This window comes from Xiphias gladius, chromosome 24 (genome assembly GCF_016859285.1).
Source record: "Xiphias gladius isolate SHS-SW01 ecotype Sanya breed wild chromosome 24, ASM1685928v1, whole genome shotgun sequence".
Taxonomy (NCBI): Eukaryota; Metazoa; Chordata; class Actinopteri; order Istiophoriformes; family Xiphiidae; genus Xiphias; species Xiphias gladius.
In genome coordinates, this window is record NC_053423.1 from 11,917,930 (window position 1) to 11,938,722 (window position 20,793).

The 20,793-nt window shown below is 40.9% G+C and overlaps 1 protein-coding gene across 1 annotated transcript in view; it reads right to left on the reverse strand.

Moving 5' to 3' along the window:
• The window catches only part of galnt12 (UDP-N-acetyl-alpha-D-galactosamine:polypeptide N-acetylgalactosaminyltransferase 12), a 21,672-nt gene extending 1,974 nt beyond the window's left edge, over positions 1 to 19,698 (reverse strand). Inside the window, exons 1-10 of the mRNA XM_040121595.1 lie at positions 18,724 to 19,698; positions 18,205 to 18,374; positions 17,234 to 17,423; positions 16,743 to 16,928; positions 16,444 to 16,561; positions 15,771 to 15,947; positions 13,815 to 13,946; positions 13,445 to 13,558; positions 10,815 to 10,970; positions 9,452 to 9,585 (exon numbers count right to left, since the gene is read on the reverse strand). Of these exons, the coding sequence (XP_039977529.1) occupies positions 9,452 to 9,585; positions 10,815 to 10,970; positions 13,445 to 13,558; positions 13,815 to 13,946; positions 15,771 to 15,947; positions 16,444 to 16,561; positions 16,743 to 16,928; positions 17,234 to 17,423; positions 18,205 to 18,374; positions 18,724 to 19,076 (1,730 nt within the window). The 5' untranslated portion in view covers positions 19,077 to 19,698. The remainder of the gene's footprint in view (positions 1 to 9,451; positions 9,586 to 10,814; positions 10,971 to 13,444; positions 13,559 to 13,814; positions 13,947 to 15,770; positions 15,948 to 16,443; positions 16,562 to 16,742; positions 16,929 to 17,233; positions 17,424 to 18,204; positions 18,375 to 18,723) is intronic.
• Between the last annotated feature and the right edge of the window lie 1,095 nt (positions 19,699 to 20,793).

Genomic DNA, 20,793 nt, shown 5'->3' on the forward strand with positions numbered 1-20,793 from the left:
TAATACACTATAGTACATTATAGTATTTGCACATATACTGTACTCCTTGCAATGTATGGGACTTTGTGTATGCACAGCATGTACATGCAGTATATGCCACCTTATGTGACCTAGCGAATTCACAGCAACCAGCCACATGGCCCCAAGTGATTTGAGGATCCATACGCCACAGAAGGGCCCAGGGGCAGGAAGGCTGAATCTTACCACTGAGATTCATCCAGCAGGGGTAGGTGAGCTTCGCAGCCACAAGCAATTAGCGCATCATCTGACAGTGAGAGTCTTCTGCTTCTTGTGTCTCTGCTGAGAGATTTCCGGAGCCCTGCAATGTTGAGCCTTATCGATCGGCACGCTGGAAAGGTCAGTGACTTGGCTCACTGCCAGAACGCCCCCCTTCCCCATGCTCTGGCATTCACTGGAACTCTGCACCCACAAATGATCCGCTGCCCAACCAGGCTGGCACCATACGCCAGAAAAGGCAGCGTATATAGCAGAGGAATACCCTGCTGCTTTTGTAGGGAAATATAAAACCTTTCTATCATCACCAAGCTTTCTTCAGTGTACCCTAGTCATTTCTGTAAACTGCTTAACTCTTGTTGGTCATAATACCCCTATTATCTCTTGGATACAACATCCTCTAATCCGATGGTGACCTACACTAAAATGTATCTTTAAAGTTTCGTTCTTAAAGGAATAGTTCAACATTTTGGGAAATACACTTTTTCGCTTTCAGGCTGAGAAGTAGAGGGAGAAAATGGATGGCAATCTCTTGTCTGTACAATGAATACGAAGCTCCTGTACAGCCAGCAGCCAGTTAGTTTAGCTTAGTTAAAAACTAGACACAAGGGGAAACGGCTAGCTTGGCTCTGCCATGTCATGTTGACGCTTAATTTTTTTGAATGAAACGAACGAGTTACAGCATGTTAATTAGTGAGCCTTAGAGGTGCTGATAGGTGGGTTTTGTCACCTTTGGTCAGTGCCAGGATAGCTGCTTCCCCGTGTGTCCAGTCTTTATGCTATGCTAAGGTAACTGGCTGCTGACTCTAGCTTCATATTTACCATACAGACATACTCATTTTAGAAAGTAAAATGGTAATGGTTTTTGAAAAAAAAAAAAAGTGGGAGGGTAACCACATTGACAGACTTCCCCTGATTAATATGTTTTATCAACTCTGAATAAGGCATCAGCTCAATGACTTAGATGATTAATACTGTGTGTATGCTGCATCAATCTAAGTTAAATTTCCATTGCCAAGGTAGTTGGCTGTCCGACCAAGCGAATCATCATCACATCAGTAATGAATTATGCAGAGGCAGGGATAGGTTGTTTTTTTTTTTTTTTTTTTGCTAGACTTGGCGACTGCTAACTCTAAGTACTGTCTCTCTCTTAAAAGAACATTAGCCAGTTTTCAGATGCGTGAGCTTGACTGCTTGCTGCTACTTTTTTTCCCTCGCCATTTTCTTATCCACTGCCTCTGCACCAACAGATAAGATTAATACACTACTGTAATTAATTCCCTGGCAGGAAACGGATTTTAAAAAAAAAACAAAAAAAAACATTTTCATTCAGAATAAGCTCCGAGTATGGTAATTTGGCATCTCAGGCACACTGGAGAGTAAAATAAAACAGACAACAGACTTCTCAGACTGGTGTGTCAGGTCGTAGTTGGTATACAGACAGCACGCTTATGCATGCTAATGTGTGTATACTGTGCATGTGGAAGACCATCACAATTAACTTACACAGCTGAAACTCCCTCTGCAAAGTGATGAGGCATTTAATTCACACATAACTACACTCAGACAGCAAGGGATCTGTTTGTTTGACCTGCATCACTACACCCCTTAAATGAAAAAACCCCTCAAGAGAGGACAGAATTTAATTTAATCACACACTATGAAAAGAAAATGTCGGTGTCTTTGGCACTCCAAATCAGGAGCATGTCAAGGTGTAGGACTTATTTCATCTCCTGAGCGTGATGAGAAAACAGGCATCAGGCAGTGAGATCTCACGGAGCCATTTCTGAAAAGCTAAAATTAAGTCTCCAATGTGTCTAAAAACAACACCAGCAGTGACGAAGTCTACAGCAGTGGGTGCAACATATCGAGCCTTTTACCCAGGAAGCTGAGGCTTGGCTGATCTGGTGCAGGGATGGGCGATTCAGTTTGTTGTCAGAACCTGAATGTGGGAGGAAATCTGTGAGATTGGAACATATACACGGTTCCCTGTTTAATTCAGTCTACATTATTTGTAAACTGATACTTTGCCAATTTCACTAGTCACAACCTGAAACTCTAAAACAGCTCTAGGAAACTATGTAAACCTGAATATAAAATATGCGTTGGAAAGGGTACACTTTCTGAGCACTTGACTGAGCTGAACTTAGGCTGCTCGAATGTCTAAAAAGACTGTGTGAGGAACAATAAATCAAACACATCTCATTTTGTCCAAAGGAAATACATACAGTATATTTCCCTGTGGGGAGAGGCAGGCCATTTGGCAAGTGGTCAAGTAATCTGATGAAGTGAAATGAATGGGAGGGGGGCTGAATGGTTAATCGCCTGTGGAAGCATTTTATCTTGTAGGAACACATTAAAGAGGTATTTTCTCAATGTGGGCTGAGTGGGGGGAGCCTGTGAAAAATCACAGTCTGTCTGGGTGTGAATCAATGTGACTCTGGTGTTCTCTTTAGCAGGATACATAATTTCTGCCAAATATGATTTGCTCTTGGACTGGCTTCAACATTACATCTGATAGGGAACGACAGCAGAGTATGAGGAAAACTCCGTGGAGAAACATCAATCTGAGTCTGAAGAGTCAAACTCCAACATTTAGAAAAATGTGCACAAATAAGACACCTAAGTACAACACCTTGCTTTGATTCCTACTTATATCCCAATCCATATCATCTACATTAGAAATAACACATACTCATATTTCCATTCACTGTGGGAGAGAAAAGATTGACAGACTCCAGCAGCAAGTGTGATATGCGCTTTGACTCCTTCTCCCCTCTCTCACCATGGAAAATGCTTCTCATAATTAACTCCATCGGCAGTGTCACCATAAGTAGCAAGAGAGATTTGCATTCAGTGAAACATAGCCATCTAAAATAAAAGGTGCCATTTGTAACTGCTTTGTAACTAAAAAAAAAAAAGGATTAATCATAAAAACATAATCAAAGCCCCCCCAAAAAAATGATACATTTTCAACAAACTCCCAAATGCCTATGTCAGAAATCTGCACCAAATGCATGCACAACAACAGAAATGTTGAATTTCAAACTTAATTAACTTAATGCAGATTCTGAAAGTAGCCTTGTGCTCCAAAGCCACTGGGAGTTTATGTCTGTTTCATCATTTACTGTCTGGCTACTCCTGCCTCAACGATTATATTTATTCAATTTATTACTGTTGCAAATGTTCCCGAACTAATCTTCCTGTGAATATTCTCACAAGTTAAAACAAAACAAAAACTATTTTGGTCCACAACTGGTGAGTTATTTAAAAATGAAACTATGCTGTTATATGACCATATTCCATCTGGGTCATTTAGATGCTTTAAAAAAAAGGAGTATGTTCGGGACACAGCATTGTTTTTTGGTGATAGCTCCTTCAAGTTTCACAAAATCAAGAACAGCACGAACACAAGCACAATGGTTGATCAAAAACCACCTGTTGTATTCCTCAGTCTGCAACAGAGCACCCGTGATCAGAATACTCTCTGTAGCAAGTCCGAGCAAGTGACAAGTGACACATTATCAAGGACTAGTCCACAGTCGCAACTAACAAAGCTATGGTCCACTAATTTACAGCTACACTCTGACTCTTGCAGTAATTTAAAAGGGGGCAATATTATCCACAATCGTCTTCACAATCAAAGTCAAATAGTCAAATCTACTTGTTTTAAGGATAAACACTTCTGTTTAAACTGCTCAGAATGAGGATGGGATCAGAAGATTTTTTTAATGAGAAAATGACTAGTTGGCAAATGATCAATTAACTCTAGTGTTGCCGTAGCTGTGTGTGAATTTTGGATTCAAATCGCAGCACTGCAGAAGACGAAAAGTACAGATTTTCTTGTGGTCTTGTGGGGTTCTCAGCTGAATCATATTTTGGAGAGCCAGGTTTTTCACATTGTTCCTCGAGTGAGATCCTGGTGAGGCCCGACTCTACTCAAAAAACACAGGGAGTAACTCGAGGCAAATAAGCGACAAGCAATCTGCCTTTTGATGCTGCTTTGACTGGTTTCACAGACATGGATCAGATAAGCTCGACCCTACACTGAAGTAAGCTTGAGAAACTCTTGAGTACATCATTTGCAACGGATAATTCTTCCCATGCTCACTGTGCTCATTTGTCACACTGTGGTATTTATGGTTCACATCAATGTTCTACAACTGCATATTTTTAGGACCATAAAAACCTCAAACTCACATCTTTCTGTCTTCAGTACAAAATCCTGTAGATGTTGCTTGTGTTTTAACAGATACGTTTACAGTTCTGAACGTCTGTTGTGTTGAAAGTTGGCAAGGTTAATTGCTGTTTAGGTTTTTCTTTGCTGCCTGGAACAATTGATTTCCATGAAAATGATGAGTTCTGCGAAATGGATGTGGCCCACACACAATCCAACAAATAAAACTGCAGTATGGCTCAAACATAACTGATCAACTGCTGAATAGTTGGTTATGGTTATTTAAAAGAATTTACCGACTGAGAGGCTTCATGGAAGCCCTGCTGCTTTCTTCACTGCATGATCCACCTCATCTGATGCAAGGCAGTGGCAGTGCATAGGAAATGCAATGCTATCTCTGTATCTAGGCCTCACATGTTTACTGCACCGTCTGGAGTCCCTCCTGAAAGTGAAAGTGTGTCATCTAATGTATGCAGCCAACAGCCACTGCTCCTGAGCTGTTCTGGGTATTGGGGATTACATAAACTGAACCAACATGGAGTGTGGAAATGGCCTCCTATCGGTGCGTGTATGTGTGTGCTGCTCCTCCTATGGTTCCTCTCACTCCCTGACAACTGAAGCCTGAGCATCTCCAAGGACTTGCACCACAGGGTGTCATGTTTTGGATTATCATTAAAGACACATATGGAGTGTGGGAGACTGTAGTGCTGCACATATGCAACACCAGATCAAAAACTGGGCCTACATTGTATGTAGACTACAACTAAATACAGCATTGCTGTGGTCGCCTTTGCTGACTTTCAGGATATTTTATAGCACTACATTGTGCCGCATATTTCACAAGGATGCACCCAAAAGATTAGGATGAGGCAGCGCCAGAGAAAGCAGCATCACAGCCTTCTGCAGCAGCGCTCCTCATTTTCCTAGGAAGCAGCCAAGTGGTGTCTATGCGGCATTTGTCAGAATGCAAAGATTTCTGGCAAGTTTTCCATCAGAGCATGTCATCTTGTGCAACAGAGAAACCAGCTTGTCTAATGCGGTGTCTTCAGTGGGGCACAAATATACGTCACTATTATTTTCAGCTGTGGGGTACACTTAGATTGACAGTCGCAATTTTACCTTTTCTAATACTTTAACATTTGTAGTTTTTATGGAAAGATACATTCATCTATCCACATGTATGGTGGATCACTCCCTTTTCATGCTTTTGATACAAAGTCTTAGTCCACACACACCCTGTATAGCCTATGAAACAAACAGCAGAGCATCGAAAATGAGTAATTGAGAAAGACTGCAGGGCAGAGCATCAACACCAGGGGAAACAAAAGTGACTTGGAGTGGGCGCAACATTTCACCATCTCACTCAGCAGCTGATGATCGAACAAATCAGATATGGTTGGAGAAATCTCTCTCTCTCCTTCTCTCATTACCCTCCAAGCATCTCGATTCACGTCTCCAACGCAGTTAAATGTGGATGATAGCCTGTTTTACCTCTTGTGGATGCAGATGAGTCACAGTCTTATGGATAAACAATGGTGTACAGTGAGATCAGAAGAATTTTTAGTAAAGTATTTTTTATAAATTAAGTCTGCTGGAAGTGTTGCCAATGTCGATACACAGTTTAAAGGCATTAAACTGAACATAAAACAAGGAACATAATGAGCAGGCACAGGCATTAGCACATATCCAACATTACTTACGTGTTTACTTATTTTGACTCTCAATTGACAACAATTAAAGAAGTACACTGACATCAGATATGGTCCATTTATTCGATCCGAAAAACACTAACATAATGTTAATTACATCCTTCAATAACAATATAAGGCCACTGTAGTTACTAACAGCATTACTACATCAGACACAGTGTTTCTGATTCCAGTATTATTATTTACGCATGTTTACCACTTAAATAATTGAAATGTCTCCACTGGGAATTGTTTGTCATTATAAACAGAAGATGTGCATGCTGTTGTAAAACAGCACTGCTTGGTCCATTAGGGTTGGGTGACAGTGCAATCAGCCACTTTACAGGTTCAAGTGCTCCGACAGATCCCTGGGATATCACCTCCGTTTACGACAAAGGTTTCGCTGATATAAAAGCCCTATGTGACCTGCCAGAGAGATATGATCCCCAACTGGCGAACATAAATTTTATTGCAGCTGTGTTTACAATATCAAATTAGCATACAATATAACTCCAGCGATATGTAGGACATGTCTGGAATAACAGATGGCCAAATGGAACAATAAATAACCCTTTTTAATAAAAGGAGAGAATATTTATACTCCACTTAGAGGCTAAAGACACAAACTGAGGAAAATGGAAAAGCTGTCACTTCTTAAAGTGTTCAATACATTCAGTATGAGAACTGTATTAAGCAATTTCATTTGTTCTTGGTGAAACTGATCTGTCATGGATGATTCTCACTACAGCAGCTTTTCTTAAATCTTGTTGTTAGGACTTCCTCGGGCATATGGTGCTCTTCTATTAAGAGCACAATCAGCCCTTTTAGCCTTACCACCCATCATACAGTCCTGAAAACAAATGCCCCTCCCCTTCCTTTGTGAGGCTGACAATAATCCTCCCACTGGTCATTTGGTCCATTCCATTTATTACCAAGCACTGTCAACACAATCATGTACCACTCGTAATGCCAGCAAAAGCCATTACGGACTACTGGGAACTTTAACCTCAGGAATTACTCAATATTCCAATATGCTTGGAACTCATTTTATGCCTTTATCCTACTCAGTACAGTTATCTCACGATATTCTTTTACACTGCTCTACACACTGCAATACAACTGTAATTGTATGCTCTGACTGGTAAGTAATGCACATCTTGCACTGTCCCTTTAGGCTTGTATTAAGTGAGCTCATATGCACAGATGTTACCATGTCCCTGCAACAATGTCACTATTACACACTACTGTACATACATTACATCTGGCAAAGGAAGGGATTCTGATTCTACTCAAGTCCCAGCTGTGGTAGTTGCAAAATTGTCTTTTTCCATCTCCCATTTATATTATTGTGAGTATACATTCTGAATCAATAGCAAAAATCTATTTTACTATGATCATCCCCTAACATCAATTCCTAACAGGGCTCCTTTGAGACTGATGGGCCAACAGCCTGTGAAGGTTAATTGTAAGGAAGAGGTCACAAATTGCTTCATTCACCATCCTCCATTATCTGCTTCTGCTGTCAAAAACTGTACTCTTGATGACTTCTGCCCATAAATCAAACCTCAAGCACACGAGTATACAAGTGCTCAGGAGGACTTGGCTGGCGTGAGTCCAAAAGATAAGTCCTCCGCTGCACACCTCTGACACAGAGAGGGAGAGGTGGTGATAAAGAATTGGGAGAGGACCAGAAAATCAATCAGGAAGCCATCTGCCATCCCAGCACTCTGGAGGCACCAACAACTGTCTGCTCCTCCGCTGTTTCCTTTATTCCCTCTGCATAGCCTGAGGGACAGCCACAGAAGTGACCACAGCCCCGAACAGAGGGATCTATGGTTGTCTAATTCTGACGGATGAAAACAGAGGCAGCTTGCACAAATTGGTACAAACCACTGGAGTAATATGCATTCACTCAAGGGAATGCCTCCTCACCTGTGCATACTCTCAGCAGGGGTGCATGTGTACTATAAGTGTGCAGACACTGTCACAACGTTAACTACTGCTCTCTTTCTGTCTCATCCTGTGACAAAATATACATTCAGTTCAAGAGCATCAAGGGATATCTCAAAATAGAAAAATACATTTTTTTAGATCAGGCATTCTCTATGGGCTCAAAGTGGACAAGCAAGATGAGGAAGAAGACCCTAAGCTTGCAATGTCAGTCTTTATACATTTGCACTGACCAGCATTAAATGAATAAATTCTGACTTATTTATGACTAAAGTTGAGATATGTCTGCAGTGACGCTATGAAATAACAGTAATTTAGTCTCATTTACAAGACACATCATTTAAAAACAACATAGTTGACATCACATGAATTAAATTCATAAAATATGGCTACGATTAATGTTATGAAGCTGCAGAGACAAGTACACTATGTTGAACGTTTTTCAAAAATGACTACAAAAGTTAGCAAAATGGCCCATGTCATTTTATCTCAGCTAAATTTGCATTTCAAAATTACTTCAGTAAAAGCAGAACAGAATAAGACCGGAGTTTCTCCTGTTATCAGTAGTTAGGTGATTAAGTTCAAGATTTGCTAGGTACTTGCATAATGCCTGTGATCCAAGTCTTTTCTCTAAGCCACCTGTATGTAAGAGTAGCAAGCACCCAAAATATCCTGAAAAGGTTCTTAACAAAATACCTGAAGATTTGTCCCACTTTCTCTTAAATAGAAAGACACTGAAAGAAATAAAAGTGCAGGGAGGCACGTTGGCCCCCTCTAGAGGAGAAGATGCAAATATCCTAAATTGCCTCATGATGTGGCTCTGAAAATCACTTTAATGCCAGCCACTAGCTTGTAAGTTGCGTCCTTTCAAATGGGTGCCCTCGTGTTTCAGTTTTTGTCCATTTGTGCATAAAGCAAGTGATCTTCATATCTCTCATTCTTTAAGATTTCACCAGCAGTGGATTGGGTAAATAAAAATAAGAAAAAAGTCAGCATGTAGAGACGCACAGTTTATCACTAATTCTCAAGCATCTCTTTGATGAGAAAAACAATACATATTGCAGTAGGCTCCTATCTCCCAGCTACAGCATCCAAGAAAAAAAATATTCCCATTTATATATATATATATTTATATATATTTATATATATAGATTTTTTTCTTTTTTACAAAGTACTTCAGAATGTAAGTACTTATTGATCCATTAAATCCCGCTGGCAGAAAAATGTGCAAAGGCTGAAGTTTGGAAGGGAGCAGAGAACCTTCCTCCTTCGGGCTCCTTTCAGGGCAAGGCACACACATCAAAGAAACATTTAACAATTCAATCCACCAATATCCCTCCTTATATTATTGGCCCTGAATGAAGAATAGGTTTATACATGTATTCAGGGTTGATGGCCTTACATTCCTTCCTCAAACAGCCACTTTTGGTGGAGGCTGTCAGAGCAGGGCTGGAGTGAAGGGGCTGGTGTCCCGTTGTCCGTCTTGTCTAATGCCTGAACACATTTCTGGCTCACCACATGGTACAGACTCCCGTCCTGAAAACAGCCAGGTTGGAGAGTAGTTACATGCTCGTTGATCACTTGGCCAGCAGGTAGTTTAAAAAAGCAGCTATTGCAAAACACTACAGGTACGGCTGCTGCTCAGTATTATCTTTATTATTTTTACATTATGAATGATGCTCAACACTATTTTAAGAGCACCAGCACTTACTATTGGAGCACACATATTCTGCCGTCATTGATCTGCCCATTTACTTACCCTCTTTTGCATGTTTATTTGCTTCATTTTCTCTTCTCCTTCCCTTTATTGTTCAATTCCCCACTTTTCCGCCTCCTGCCTCCATAGTACATCCATTCAGTCTTTCTTGGCTCCGTTTACATTTAGAGAGTGTGGTTTAGCTACTGACATCGCTTTGGTGTAACTACACTTGAACACATGCTAAACAACTGCCAGCATTGTATGGTGAATACCCAGCTTGCTGGTGCTCTTTGATTTACAGTTTAGTATCAGCCACATTGGTGCTCAACACCTAGGAGCAGCTCAGTAATGTGCTCGATGTGACTTTTGACTGTTTAATGAATTAGATTTTGGTCCTAGCGGGGCCCTCATGATTCAGTTCTCTCAGTTTCAATCCAGTAATAACACATAAAAGACTTACATTATTAAAGTATGAATTTTACGAGAAATAATTCTGCTGATTGTACAGTGCTTTCTAATTAAAAAGACAGTAATATATATATATCTAATATGTACTGTGAGATTTTCAGAAATTATTTCTAAAAAAAAAAAAAAAAAAAGAAATCACAACAGTATTAATATTTCACCCTGCTCTGGATTGAGTCAAAAGAAACCTAGAACAGACACAGTTGCACCTATAAGAAGAGGATCAGTAACAGCTAGAGAAAGCCAAAAAAGTAGAGGTTTGTAGGTGATTGGAGGGGTGTGGAGTTGGAAAACGGCGAGTCAGTGTTTGAGAATTTGGGTCTAACAATATTTTGAAGCATCAGTGGCGGTTCAAGAAGGGAAGTAATAAATAATGTGGAACGCTGAATAAAAAGTCAGAAAATTCAAAGGGAAACTGCTTTGTGGACCCCAAATCAGATATCATGTTACACTACTCTTTCGCTAACAGACAGCGACTCAAAAACTCATTCCATCCTTCACTTTGACCGACACCATGCTACTTTCTGTCTTACCCCTCTTTGTTTAAGTGTGGATTTATAAATACAGACATAGAGATGATAAACAGAAATGTAATCATTACCTCTCGGAGGACAAATTTCTGATCTGCAGGTACAAGTTGGCCTCGTTTTCTGCATGGCTGGACAGTCAGGTAGGTGCTGATGTTGTCACCCACAACGCATCCAGCAGGTTCTCTTGTGTTATAGCGGATCTCACCGTCCGTGGAGTATTCGAAGAACTGTGGGAGGAGATGAAACAGCTGGGTTTCAATCTTTTCATGCAAATTGTGTAATGTCAAATTAAAGCTAAATGGAAACATTCATTTCATAAAGTTAATAGGTGAAACATTCTTTTCAACATTTTAAGCAAGATTAGTGTATTGTTTTTATTTTGTACAATTTAAGAGTTTGAAAGAAAAAAAAAAGCTGTCATAACTTTTACCAATCTCTCAGACCTTAATTGGCTTGTTAAGGCCATGGCTTGTTCACAATCATTGTTAGGAAAGGCCAAGTGATTTAAATTTCAAGCTTTTTAAATACTGTGACTCCTCAAACCTTGTCCCAACAATCAGCAGCCATGGACTCCTCTAGGCAGCTGCCTAGCAATCAGAAAATTAAAATAACTGATTCTCACAAAGCAGGAAGACTATAAAAAGATAGCGTATTGTTTTCAGGGAGCTGTTTCCTCAGTTCGTAATGTAAATAAGAAATGGCAGTTAACAGGAACGGTGGAGTTCAAGTTTAGAGACCATCAGGAAGATCTGGCTGGCTCTGGAGTGGTGGTGCACAAAAAGTTTTGAAGAACTTTTTGGCTGCAATGAGCAAAGGTATGTTTGGAGAAAAAAAGGGAGCAGAATTTCATGAAAAGAACGCCCCTCCAACTGTTAAGCACGGGGTGGATCAATCATGCTCTGACCTTGTGGTGCAGCCAGTAGCACGGGGAACATTTCACTGGTAGTGGGAAGAATGGGTTCAATTAAAAACCAGCAAATTCTGGGAGCAAACATCACACCGTCTGTAAAAAAGCTGAAGATGAAAAGAGGATGGCTTCTACAACAGGATCATGATCCTAAACACACCACAAAATCCACAGTGGACTACCTCAAGAGGCACAAGCTGAAGGTTTTGCATTTGGCCCTCAAAGTCCCTGACCAAAACGACACCGACAATCTGTGGAGAGACCTCCAAAGAGCAGTGCATGCAAGACGGCCCATGAATCTCACAAAACTAGAAGCTTTTTGCAAGAAAGAATGGGCGAAAATCCCCCAAACGGGAACTGTTAGACTCTTACCTGCTACAAAAAGCCTTTACAAGCTGTGATACTTTGCAAAAGGGGTGTTACCAAGTACTGACCATTCAGGGCAGCCAAACTTTAGCTTCGGGCTCTTTTCCTTTTTGTTATTTTGAAAGTGTAAAACGTGGACTTAAAAAAGTAATCTTGCTAAAAATATTAAAGAAATGGGTCATCTTTAACTTCATGGTTTTTGGAAATGAGATCATCGTCTACTCACTTAACTATTCACAGTGACAGAAACTTCGACCCGGGCTGCCCAAACTTTTTTATGCCACTGTGCATATGTGACTCAGAGGGAAAAGCAAGCACAAAGCAAATGTACACGGTGTACTCAGAGAAGGCTTGTGTGTACATGTTTGTGTATACGCGCACACAGTCATACACACACACATACTGTTATTGCACAGACTGTGATTGAAAGTGTGGAGTAAGTGTGAATCTGCAACATGCAGAACACTATCATAAGGCAGACAGCACAAGCACTTCCTACAGAGACGACATCAGTGTGTGTCCACAGAGGGCTGCTGGAGTAACAATAGTAAATTTCAGTGTTTCCTGGACTACTGTCAACCACAGAAGATAAAGGCGTTGGGAAATACATTCTCTATTGTATCAGGGACAACATATCATTTTTCAAGCTGGGACAGGCAGATCTAGGCCACTATTCCCAGATTTGTAAAAGTACAGCTACAAACCCTTGCTGTCTAATATACAATAAGAGGATTGTAACTTGACTTAGAGGGGTCTGAGCAGCTATTAATGACCATGACTACTACTGTCTTAGGTAAATAGAAAATAGGGAGTAAGGAGATGACAAATAAAAATGTAAGAAAGGAAAAATAAAGAGTGTAACTTTAGAAGAACGATAAGGAGGAGGAACACAAGGGTGCTAAAAGGTGGAGATTAATCAGAATGAGGCTAGTGACTGGGGCAGGTGACTCTCAAAGGACTACAGGGACATTTGAAGAGCCATTTCAAATTCTTGTAAACAAATACATGGCACAATTTCATATCATTGAAGGTATAGACACAGCAAAGAGTTCAGTTGAACTGAAATCAAAATTAATTAAAATCTCAGTGGAGCTTGTAAAAAATACATTAAAACCTAAGTAAAAAGTTTTGATAAATGAGTCTACATCTGTGACATTTAACAATAGTTTAAAAGTGCCAGTGCACTAATGCTGGGTTTTTATTGTTTTGAGGTAAAGTTGAAAAAAAAAAAAAATCAGTGACTAAATGTAAAACATAAGACTCTGAAGTTCTCAAGTACAACAGAGTCTAATAAAGAGTATTAGTATTTCACAATGTTAAAATTTAGACATTTTAATGCCCGTTACAACAGACTGAAGTGGTTTTTCACCAGAAAACATTTAGAGAAAGATTGTATGGCCTGTAGCTTGAAAGTCTAATGTCCAGTACCTGGTTCTGACCCATGCCGTGACATGGGTAGAGGATGATGCTTTGGCCCACCACCGTGTGTTCATCTGTAGGATTGTAGTCAAAGCAGTAGTTGGTCTTGCCCCGGTTTTTAAGCTTTAATGAGCAAAAAAAGTTACATCAATATATTTTTTTTCAGGCATTTATAAAATATAGCTTACAGGGACTCGTACAAGGTTGAGGAAATGAATGCCAAAGGAAAGGAACACTGTGTTTTTTTATGCTTTTTGCGATAAGCCTCTGGTCTGCACTGCTCAGCTGGATTAAATACAATCAAACTGGTGATAATTGGTAAATTCAGATTTTAATTTAAACCTGACAATCAGTGACTCAGACTCAGATGTGTTCTCACCATTCCAAACATGCCTGGCCGATCCTCTGGGATGTGAATATCGGGGTAAACGTTATCCAGATACCACTTGAAGTTCTTACAGCCCAGCTTCTTTCTAAGCCTCTTCCGCTCTGTCACATCTCCAAAGGCCTCCTAGAAACACGGACCACAAATGATAGTTCCATCTCATTATTTTTGTTCCACCTTTATGCCTTAATAACCTGAGATTCAAGACAATATCAGGAAAAATAGAATTGCTGTAATACGGATATTACATGATGTTAAGTATCAGTCAATGGCATCTCATATCGAAAACAAAGTCCTTATGTGTGTACGCAAGGAGAACTGCAGTGTCAGAGGACGTATTCATAGCATGGCTCTGTCCTGATATGGTATACAATAGCACCATCTATAGTTGTTCCACAACTGTACATAATTACAGTACATTATAAATAACAACACGCCCTTAAACAAACAGAGCTCCCAACAGTCAACCAACCATCCTGCATCCTGGTCAAACAAGAGCAAGATGATCGACCTGTATATTTAAAAAGTGTGCGTCCATGTTAGTACATGCAAACAGTATGTGTGTACTTATGTAATTACCTTTATGCATACATAGTTACACACATACACACCACAGTGATCACGATTAGAGAGTTACAGTGCAGGGAAGTAGACAGTCTCCACTTTCATTTGCCGGTGAGCATATGTTCGCCACACCTTCCACAGCACTGTGGGATGATGATGGATGATGGTGGTTTGCCCGAGCACAGCTCTAAGTGGCCCTTTTCTTTATTTGGCCAAGAGAGGGATTCCCAAAGGAGACAGTCTGTTGTCAATGGGAAGGGACACGATGGACCGTAGGAAGACAATGAGGGCCAGTGGGGGCCACAACATTTTGTCAGGCCAATTCTGGGAAAATTAAGGACCAGTACAGTTGCTACTTAAATGCTGTAATGTAAGGGTGACTATTAGCCAATGAAAATCAATCTGCTATGACAATATCTGCCAGCTCCCAAGAGATTCATTTGGATTATATAAAGAATACATTGACAAATTTATTGTTCAAAGTTACAACAGAGATTAATGATCTCCTCATAAATACCTGAGAATTTATAAAACTGCTGGAAGTGCCAGAAAAAGGACAGCAAACTAACGGAAAATGAAAAGTTTAAAGATAAGACTGCCAGAAAATAATATGAATTAAATCCTACTTTTTAAAATATGAAACAAAATTGTTGAGAGAGCCTAGTGTGTATGTGGCATGTGTGTGTGTTTAAGTCAAGTAGTGTTTTTCCGGAGTCTTTGGTGTATTGGGTTTGTCGTGCCATGGGTTGCAAAGACTACCTCCTCTTAGGTAGATGAGCCCCTCCTGATCTGTGTTCAGAGATCTGCTCCTCTTAACTACACTGTCACACATTAATCCAGCCCCTCCTATGCATGCACACAAAGGCAGGGCACCCCATGGGTTAGCACTGCTCTCATCCTGTCAAGAACAGGTGGGTTACAGCCGTTGGCACAGAGTAACACGGAAAGGTGGTAATCACGCACCGGAACCCCCTGACAGCCCTGTCACCTTGGGTGTCTGCCGCTCATGTATCCCAAGTGTCACTTAATCAGGGGAGCTTTTACACCACAGGGGGAGTGCAGTGTGCATGTGTGTGTGTGTGTGTGTGTGTGTGTGTGTGTGTGTGTGTGTGTGTGCGTGTAGTTTGAGAGAGAAAGGGGTGCATGTAACTTTGTACATGTATGTGTGAGATTGAGAGTGTGTCACTGGTGAAATCAAGTCATTAATCAAACAGACAGCTTCGTGATTAGTGCAGTCACAAAAAATACAAGGCCTTCATAATTCTCCATAAAGAAAACAAGTCATTCTGTCATTAAATATGCCAGAATGAGAAGAATAGTTTTGGTTGTGTTTGACACCACTAGCACATGCACACATGGACAAGCACACTGTCTGTGCATACTCACCAGTCGTGCGTGGGGATTTCGATGGTAGTAGAGCTCTTTATATTCATCCATCCAGACTTCAGCAGCTCTCACGCTGTTTGCCAAAGCTTTGCTCCGTGAGTAAGGGGCCTTTTTAGGGAACACATGGCCCACATGGGAGCATGGGTGGATCTCCAGACTGCCCCCACACTGCCAAATCTAAAAGATATCAACAGCATCACCACAAGGATTTGGTTAGCGTTTCAGCCATGATTCAATCATTTAATCTTGCAACACAAAGCACAGCGTTGTTGTTGAAGGGCTCGGAGACAAAAAGGCTATTTTTGGTCCCTTCCCTTTGGGATATTGCAGTTATTGGAGGAAATGGGATGTTCAAATTCTTCACGGCAATTAAAGTATCAGACTCTTTGGCCTGTTTCCACTGGTTGTTTAGTTATAATTCTTTAAGGATGGTTTTGACAGGGAGTGAGGAGTCTCATATAGTGCAGATCTTGGTAAATGTAAACCAGATATGGCTGCCTTTTTAGTGCCTTGTGTTTTGCACTGTGGCTCCGGCAAAAAGCTATGCATATCTCATGTCAGTATGGAGACAGAGTGTGCATTGTGTCTATTTTCCATAAAGCCAGGGGTTTGCAAATGTGGAATACATGTATATGTACATGAAGACACGAACAAACACAACACAGTTTCTTACCCTGAAGGAGAACTCAAGGTTCTCTCCTCCCCACACCTCCATCCCTGTGTCATATGTTCCCAGGTAATGGAAATAGTTCTTTTTCACAGCAAACAGACCACCTGCCATGGTAGGAGATCTGAGGGGAAAAACAGTTCAGACAACAATTTACCTACATCTTATAGAATATAACTCATCTGGATAAGACAAGTGATATATCAGTGTGAGGTTTAGTACCAGCTGACAGTAGAGCTGTAAGTCTCAATGTAAGACCTGTTTTGTAAAGTTATCCATTTTTAAAAAATGATCACGTGACACACCTGATGACATCAGTGGGCAAGCGACGGCGTTTCTGCTCATACTCTGGGACAGTGTGCCAGGTAAAGACCAACCGCCAATCAAACCCCCCAATCTGAGGTTCACCAGAGTTACCTAAATACTGGAAAGTGTTCCAGTCGATCACATCAATGACAGGACACACCACAGCTGATGGCTCCTCTTTGATCCTTGTGGAGAGGGGAGGGAAGAGCTGTTGACAGGGGGCAGTAGTGCTACCAAGCAAGCAAATTGTTCATCTCAAATGTCTGTGTCAACTTTTTGCGGTGCCCTCGTTCTGAAGAGAAGTTACTGATCACACTGAGTCTGAGTCAGCTACATAACAGCATTCCTGTAGCTGGCTGGTAGAGATTTAGTGCTTCACTCTGTGACACTTCAATTGGACAAAAGGACAGTCTGTCCAGCCAGTATGCCACAATTTGACGGAATACCCAAGAGAAAGAGGCCTTTCTTTTCTTGCGGAGGGTTTCCTCACCTTTGGAGCAGGGGCTCTAACCAGCCCTTGTGACACTCGCAGTGACAGTCCAGGAAGGTCAGCACATCACCAGTGGTAATGGACGCCCCTAGCAACCGGGCCCGCACCAACCCCTCCCTCTTGGTGGCCCGGATTAGACGCACCTTCCTCAAACCTGAGATGTACTTTTCCAGTGGCTCCTTCAGATGAGCTTCAGGAAATTGAAAAAGTAAACAAATAAATTAAAGAAAGACGTGTGAAAAATTTGTTATTTTCTATGTATGTGCATGAAGGCCATGTTTGTAATGAGAGCAGTTATGTTTCTGAAAATCACTTCTGACATTTAATTAATACAATGAACAGGTTTAAATAGCAGATGGTGAAGCTGATTAAGAAAGAAAGGAATATTATCATTCTTTGACTGCGTTCCTATGTTCACCACCCTGCATATACACCCAATGTTAGAACAATGGGAGAGGCAGGGTTTGACTTATTTACAGGGTCATGAGCGTAAAAATTTTAGAACAACTCCTTAAAATGTCTCAGTTACTGATCAGTTTGGGTACAGAAAACTGAGCAATGAATGACTACAAACTTGAACACACTGAGTCAGTCTTCATTTTCATATGGATGATAAAAGATTGCCCAGGTATGTGACATTTCTATCTTTGGGGCTACCTCAGTGTGTACAGTATAAGATTTCCCCTTATCCACATCTTAATCTCACTTCCTGTCACTACTTTACAATATCTTCATTTTGCTTTCCTAACTGCCACCATGTCAGTCTATCCTCCTCCCCTCTACCTGTCTGACAAACCAGTGATTGCCACCTGTCTGTGTGATGCCTCCTTGTGTGTCCTCTGACAACCTCTCTGTCCTTTCTGACTGTCAGTCTGCCAGCCTGCCTGGCCACAGCCCCTATGCCTGTCCATCATTCTGTCTAACTGTCTGTCTGTCTGTCTGTCTCAGACTCAGTCTCCCTGTGCCTGTACCTCTGTCACTGTAGTCGTCAACCAGCACCACCTCTTTCAGCAGGATGTCAGGGGACGTCTCTAGCACGCTATGGACTGTCCTCAGCAGGGTGGACCAGGCCTCGTTGTAGAAGGCGATCACCACTGAGGTTGTTGGCAAGGATCGGTAATCATATTTTAGCTCTCTGCAACTGCAAAGGAGAATTTAGTTGATAGGAAACAGCGTAGGAGGGAGGGGGTGAGGCTGTGTAAAAGGGTAAAGACTGATTACAGATATATTGGCAAGAGCAGCAAGCTTAAGCTTGGTCCCCTGAGTAAATTCTCCTGGCAACTTGACCACAACAGAAAACTTTCAGATATTGAAAGCAGTCTTCATTACTCCACCCAAACAGCAAATTACTTACTAGTCGTCTCTGTGGCATTTATTGAGTTGGGTTTTAACTTTGCTGTGAGATCCACAATGTGTAAAATTCGTCCTGACTTTATTTGAGGGTGATAATGGTGTTTATTCGGTTTGACACCACTCTACTGGTTACTTACAGTGGGTTCCATCTCTCTGGCAGCCTGCGATGTAGCGATATTTTATCACTGACATAAATGTTAATCTGATTCTTTTTGAGACTTTCTTCCTCTTTTCTCTTCTCCTTTTCGTCCAGATTCAGTTTGACAGCTCTCCCCATTTCACCCGGGGCATTTAAATCCAAGGGGGGCTTCTCGTAGACGGGCTTCTTAAACTGTTCATTTTCCACCTCTCCTTCCACAGTGGCCTCTCGTCGATTAGTCGCCCACACTTCCCCGAAGTTGTGTCTGAAAAATATTAGATATCCCAGCAAAGTGGCACCAAAGAGGAAAAAAAGTAACTTGGGTCGACTCCTTCTTCCGCAGGCTGCCATCGTGTCGATTCCTTCCTCGGTGCAAAGCTGGACCGAGTTTTCATGCCACTCCGCTGGCACCTACTGCTGAAGTGAACCTCTCAGTTTCAACGACCTTGTCTCGGTTCCGCTTGACGAGTTTATTCGCATTCTTTCAGTGAGCATTAACGTGAGTTTACGTTGAGTTAATTTTTCATTTCGCCGGAGAAATGCCCAACTACCAGCTCTGTGAGCCTTGTTACTTCTTGAGCGGAACCTTAACGTCTTTATCTCTGTGGATGTTGAACTAGGACCGTCCTCCTCGACCCTTTTCAGCGGTGTGTTGAAGATAAATGTGAAAGGATTAACAAACTCGGATTTGGTATCTCCCCAGATTAGCTAGCTACCAAACCTGTAGCCTCCAACTGGACGCACAACAAATCTAGCTCAAATCAAATGCCCCTTCCACGGGTTTCGTTCAGTTTTCAGCGAGAAAAGTACGTGCTGAAATTAAATTTACGCATGCCAAATCGTTCTCAAGATTAAGAATTGGCTATCTGTGTAAAATATTTAGTGTTACCCACAGCTGTCGAGGAAGAGGCCAAACTTCGCTTCACCGCTACTTGAATTTGCGATGAAGTTCGAAACAAACTGTCAAGGTGGCCGAGCTAGCAACCACATTTCCGGTTTACGAACCTCAAAGTAAACACCTTTATCGTGCATGAACTTGAATGTCATAAATGAAAAACACTAGTTGAGACACAGTAAACGTTTATTTTGGGGGAAATCAAGATGGTCTGCTCAGAGGCGTAAACGTAACAAAAGCTAAACTTTGCCCCCTGGCTATTATCTGTTACACCAAACCCTTTCAAATATAATATACATTTCTTTAACCAAAATACCAAGTCACTTTTGTACACCTTTTCTAAATTCTGCATTTCCGTGTATTTTAATATCGGTTGTAATCTTGGTTTCAAGAAGAGGTTAGCTGTAATCATAGACTGAATGTTGACTGCATGGTGATAACATGGTTGTCAGCAAGTTTCTCACATTCCTCTGATCTCACCGATTTCATAAATCGCGCTTTTATTTTGAATAGGAAATAGTTAAACCGGAAGTGCCATGTATTCCTTTTTTTTAACTTAAAGCAGATGAAGTTCAACGTCGATGTAGCAGCAGGTAAATCTTTTAGAGCAGAGACTTTTTTTTTGTTTGAGATACTTACTCAGGAATAAACACAATTTGGACTTAATCAGTAAGATTTTCCACATATCAGACTTAAGCTATGGCTCATTACGAGTTCGTAACATGTAGTAGTAGAAAAGGTGAGCCATGAGACGTTTTTCATAAATGTTTACTGAACATTGCGCATAATTAAAATGTATTTATGGTGAGCTCCAGCCCCAGATAAAAGACTTATCTTGTCGGTAAACCCAATATAATTTCGAAAAATATTAGAAAATAGCCTTCAACTATACTCAATGCATACACTTATAATCATTTAACCTATTTCCAGAAAGAGAAAAAAAACAAAGAAAGAAAGCACAGTGAAACACTTTTAGTAAGAAATCATTTACCTCGGTGGTCTTATTTCATATGAAGCCAGTTGTCACTCATATGAAACCGATATTAAAACTCTCGACACCAAAGACGAAATATGACACAAAATGTATGTTTAAGCAAATTAAAATGCTAAATAATTAAGGCGACCATTCAAGGCGAGAAGGTAATTTGAGTGGCATACTGTTTGATCGAGTAC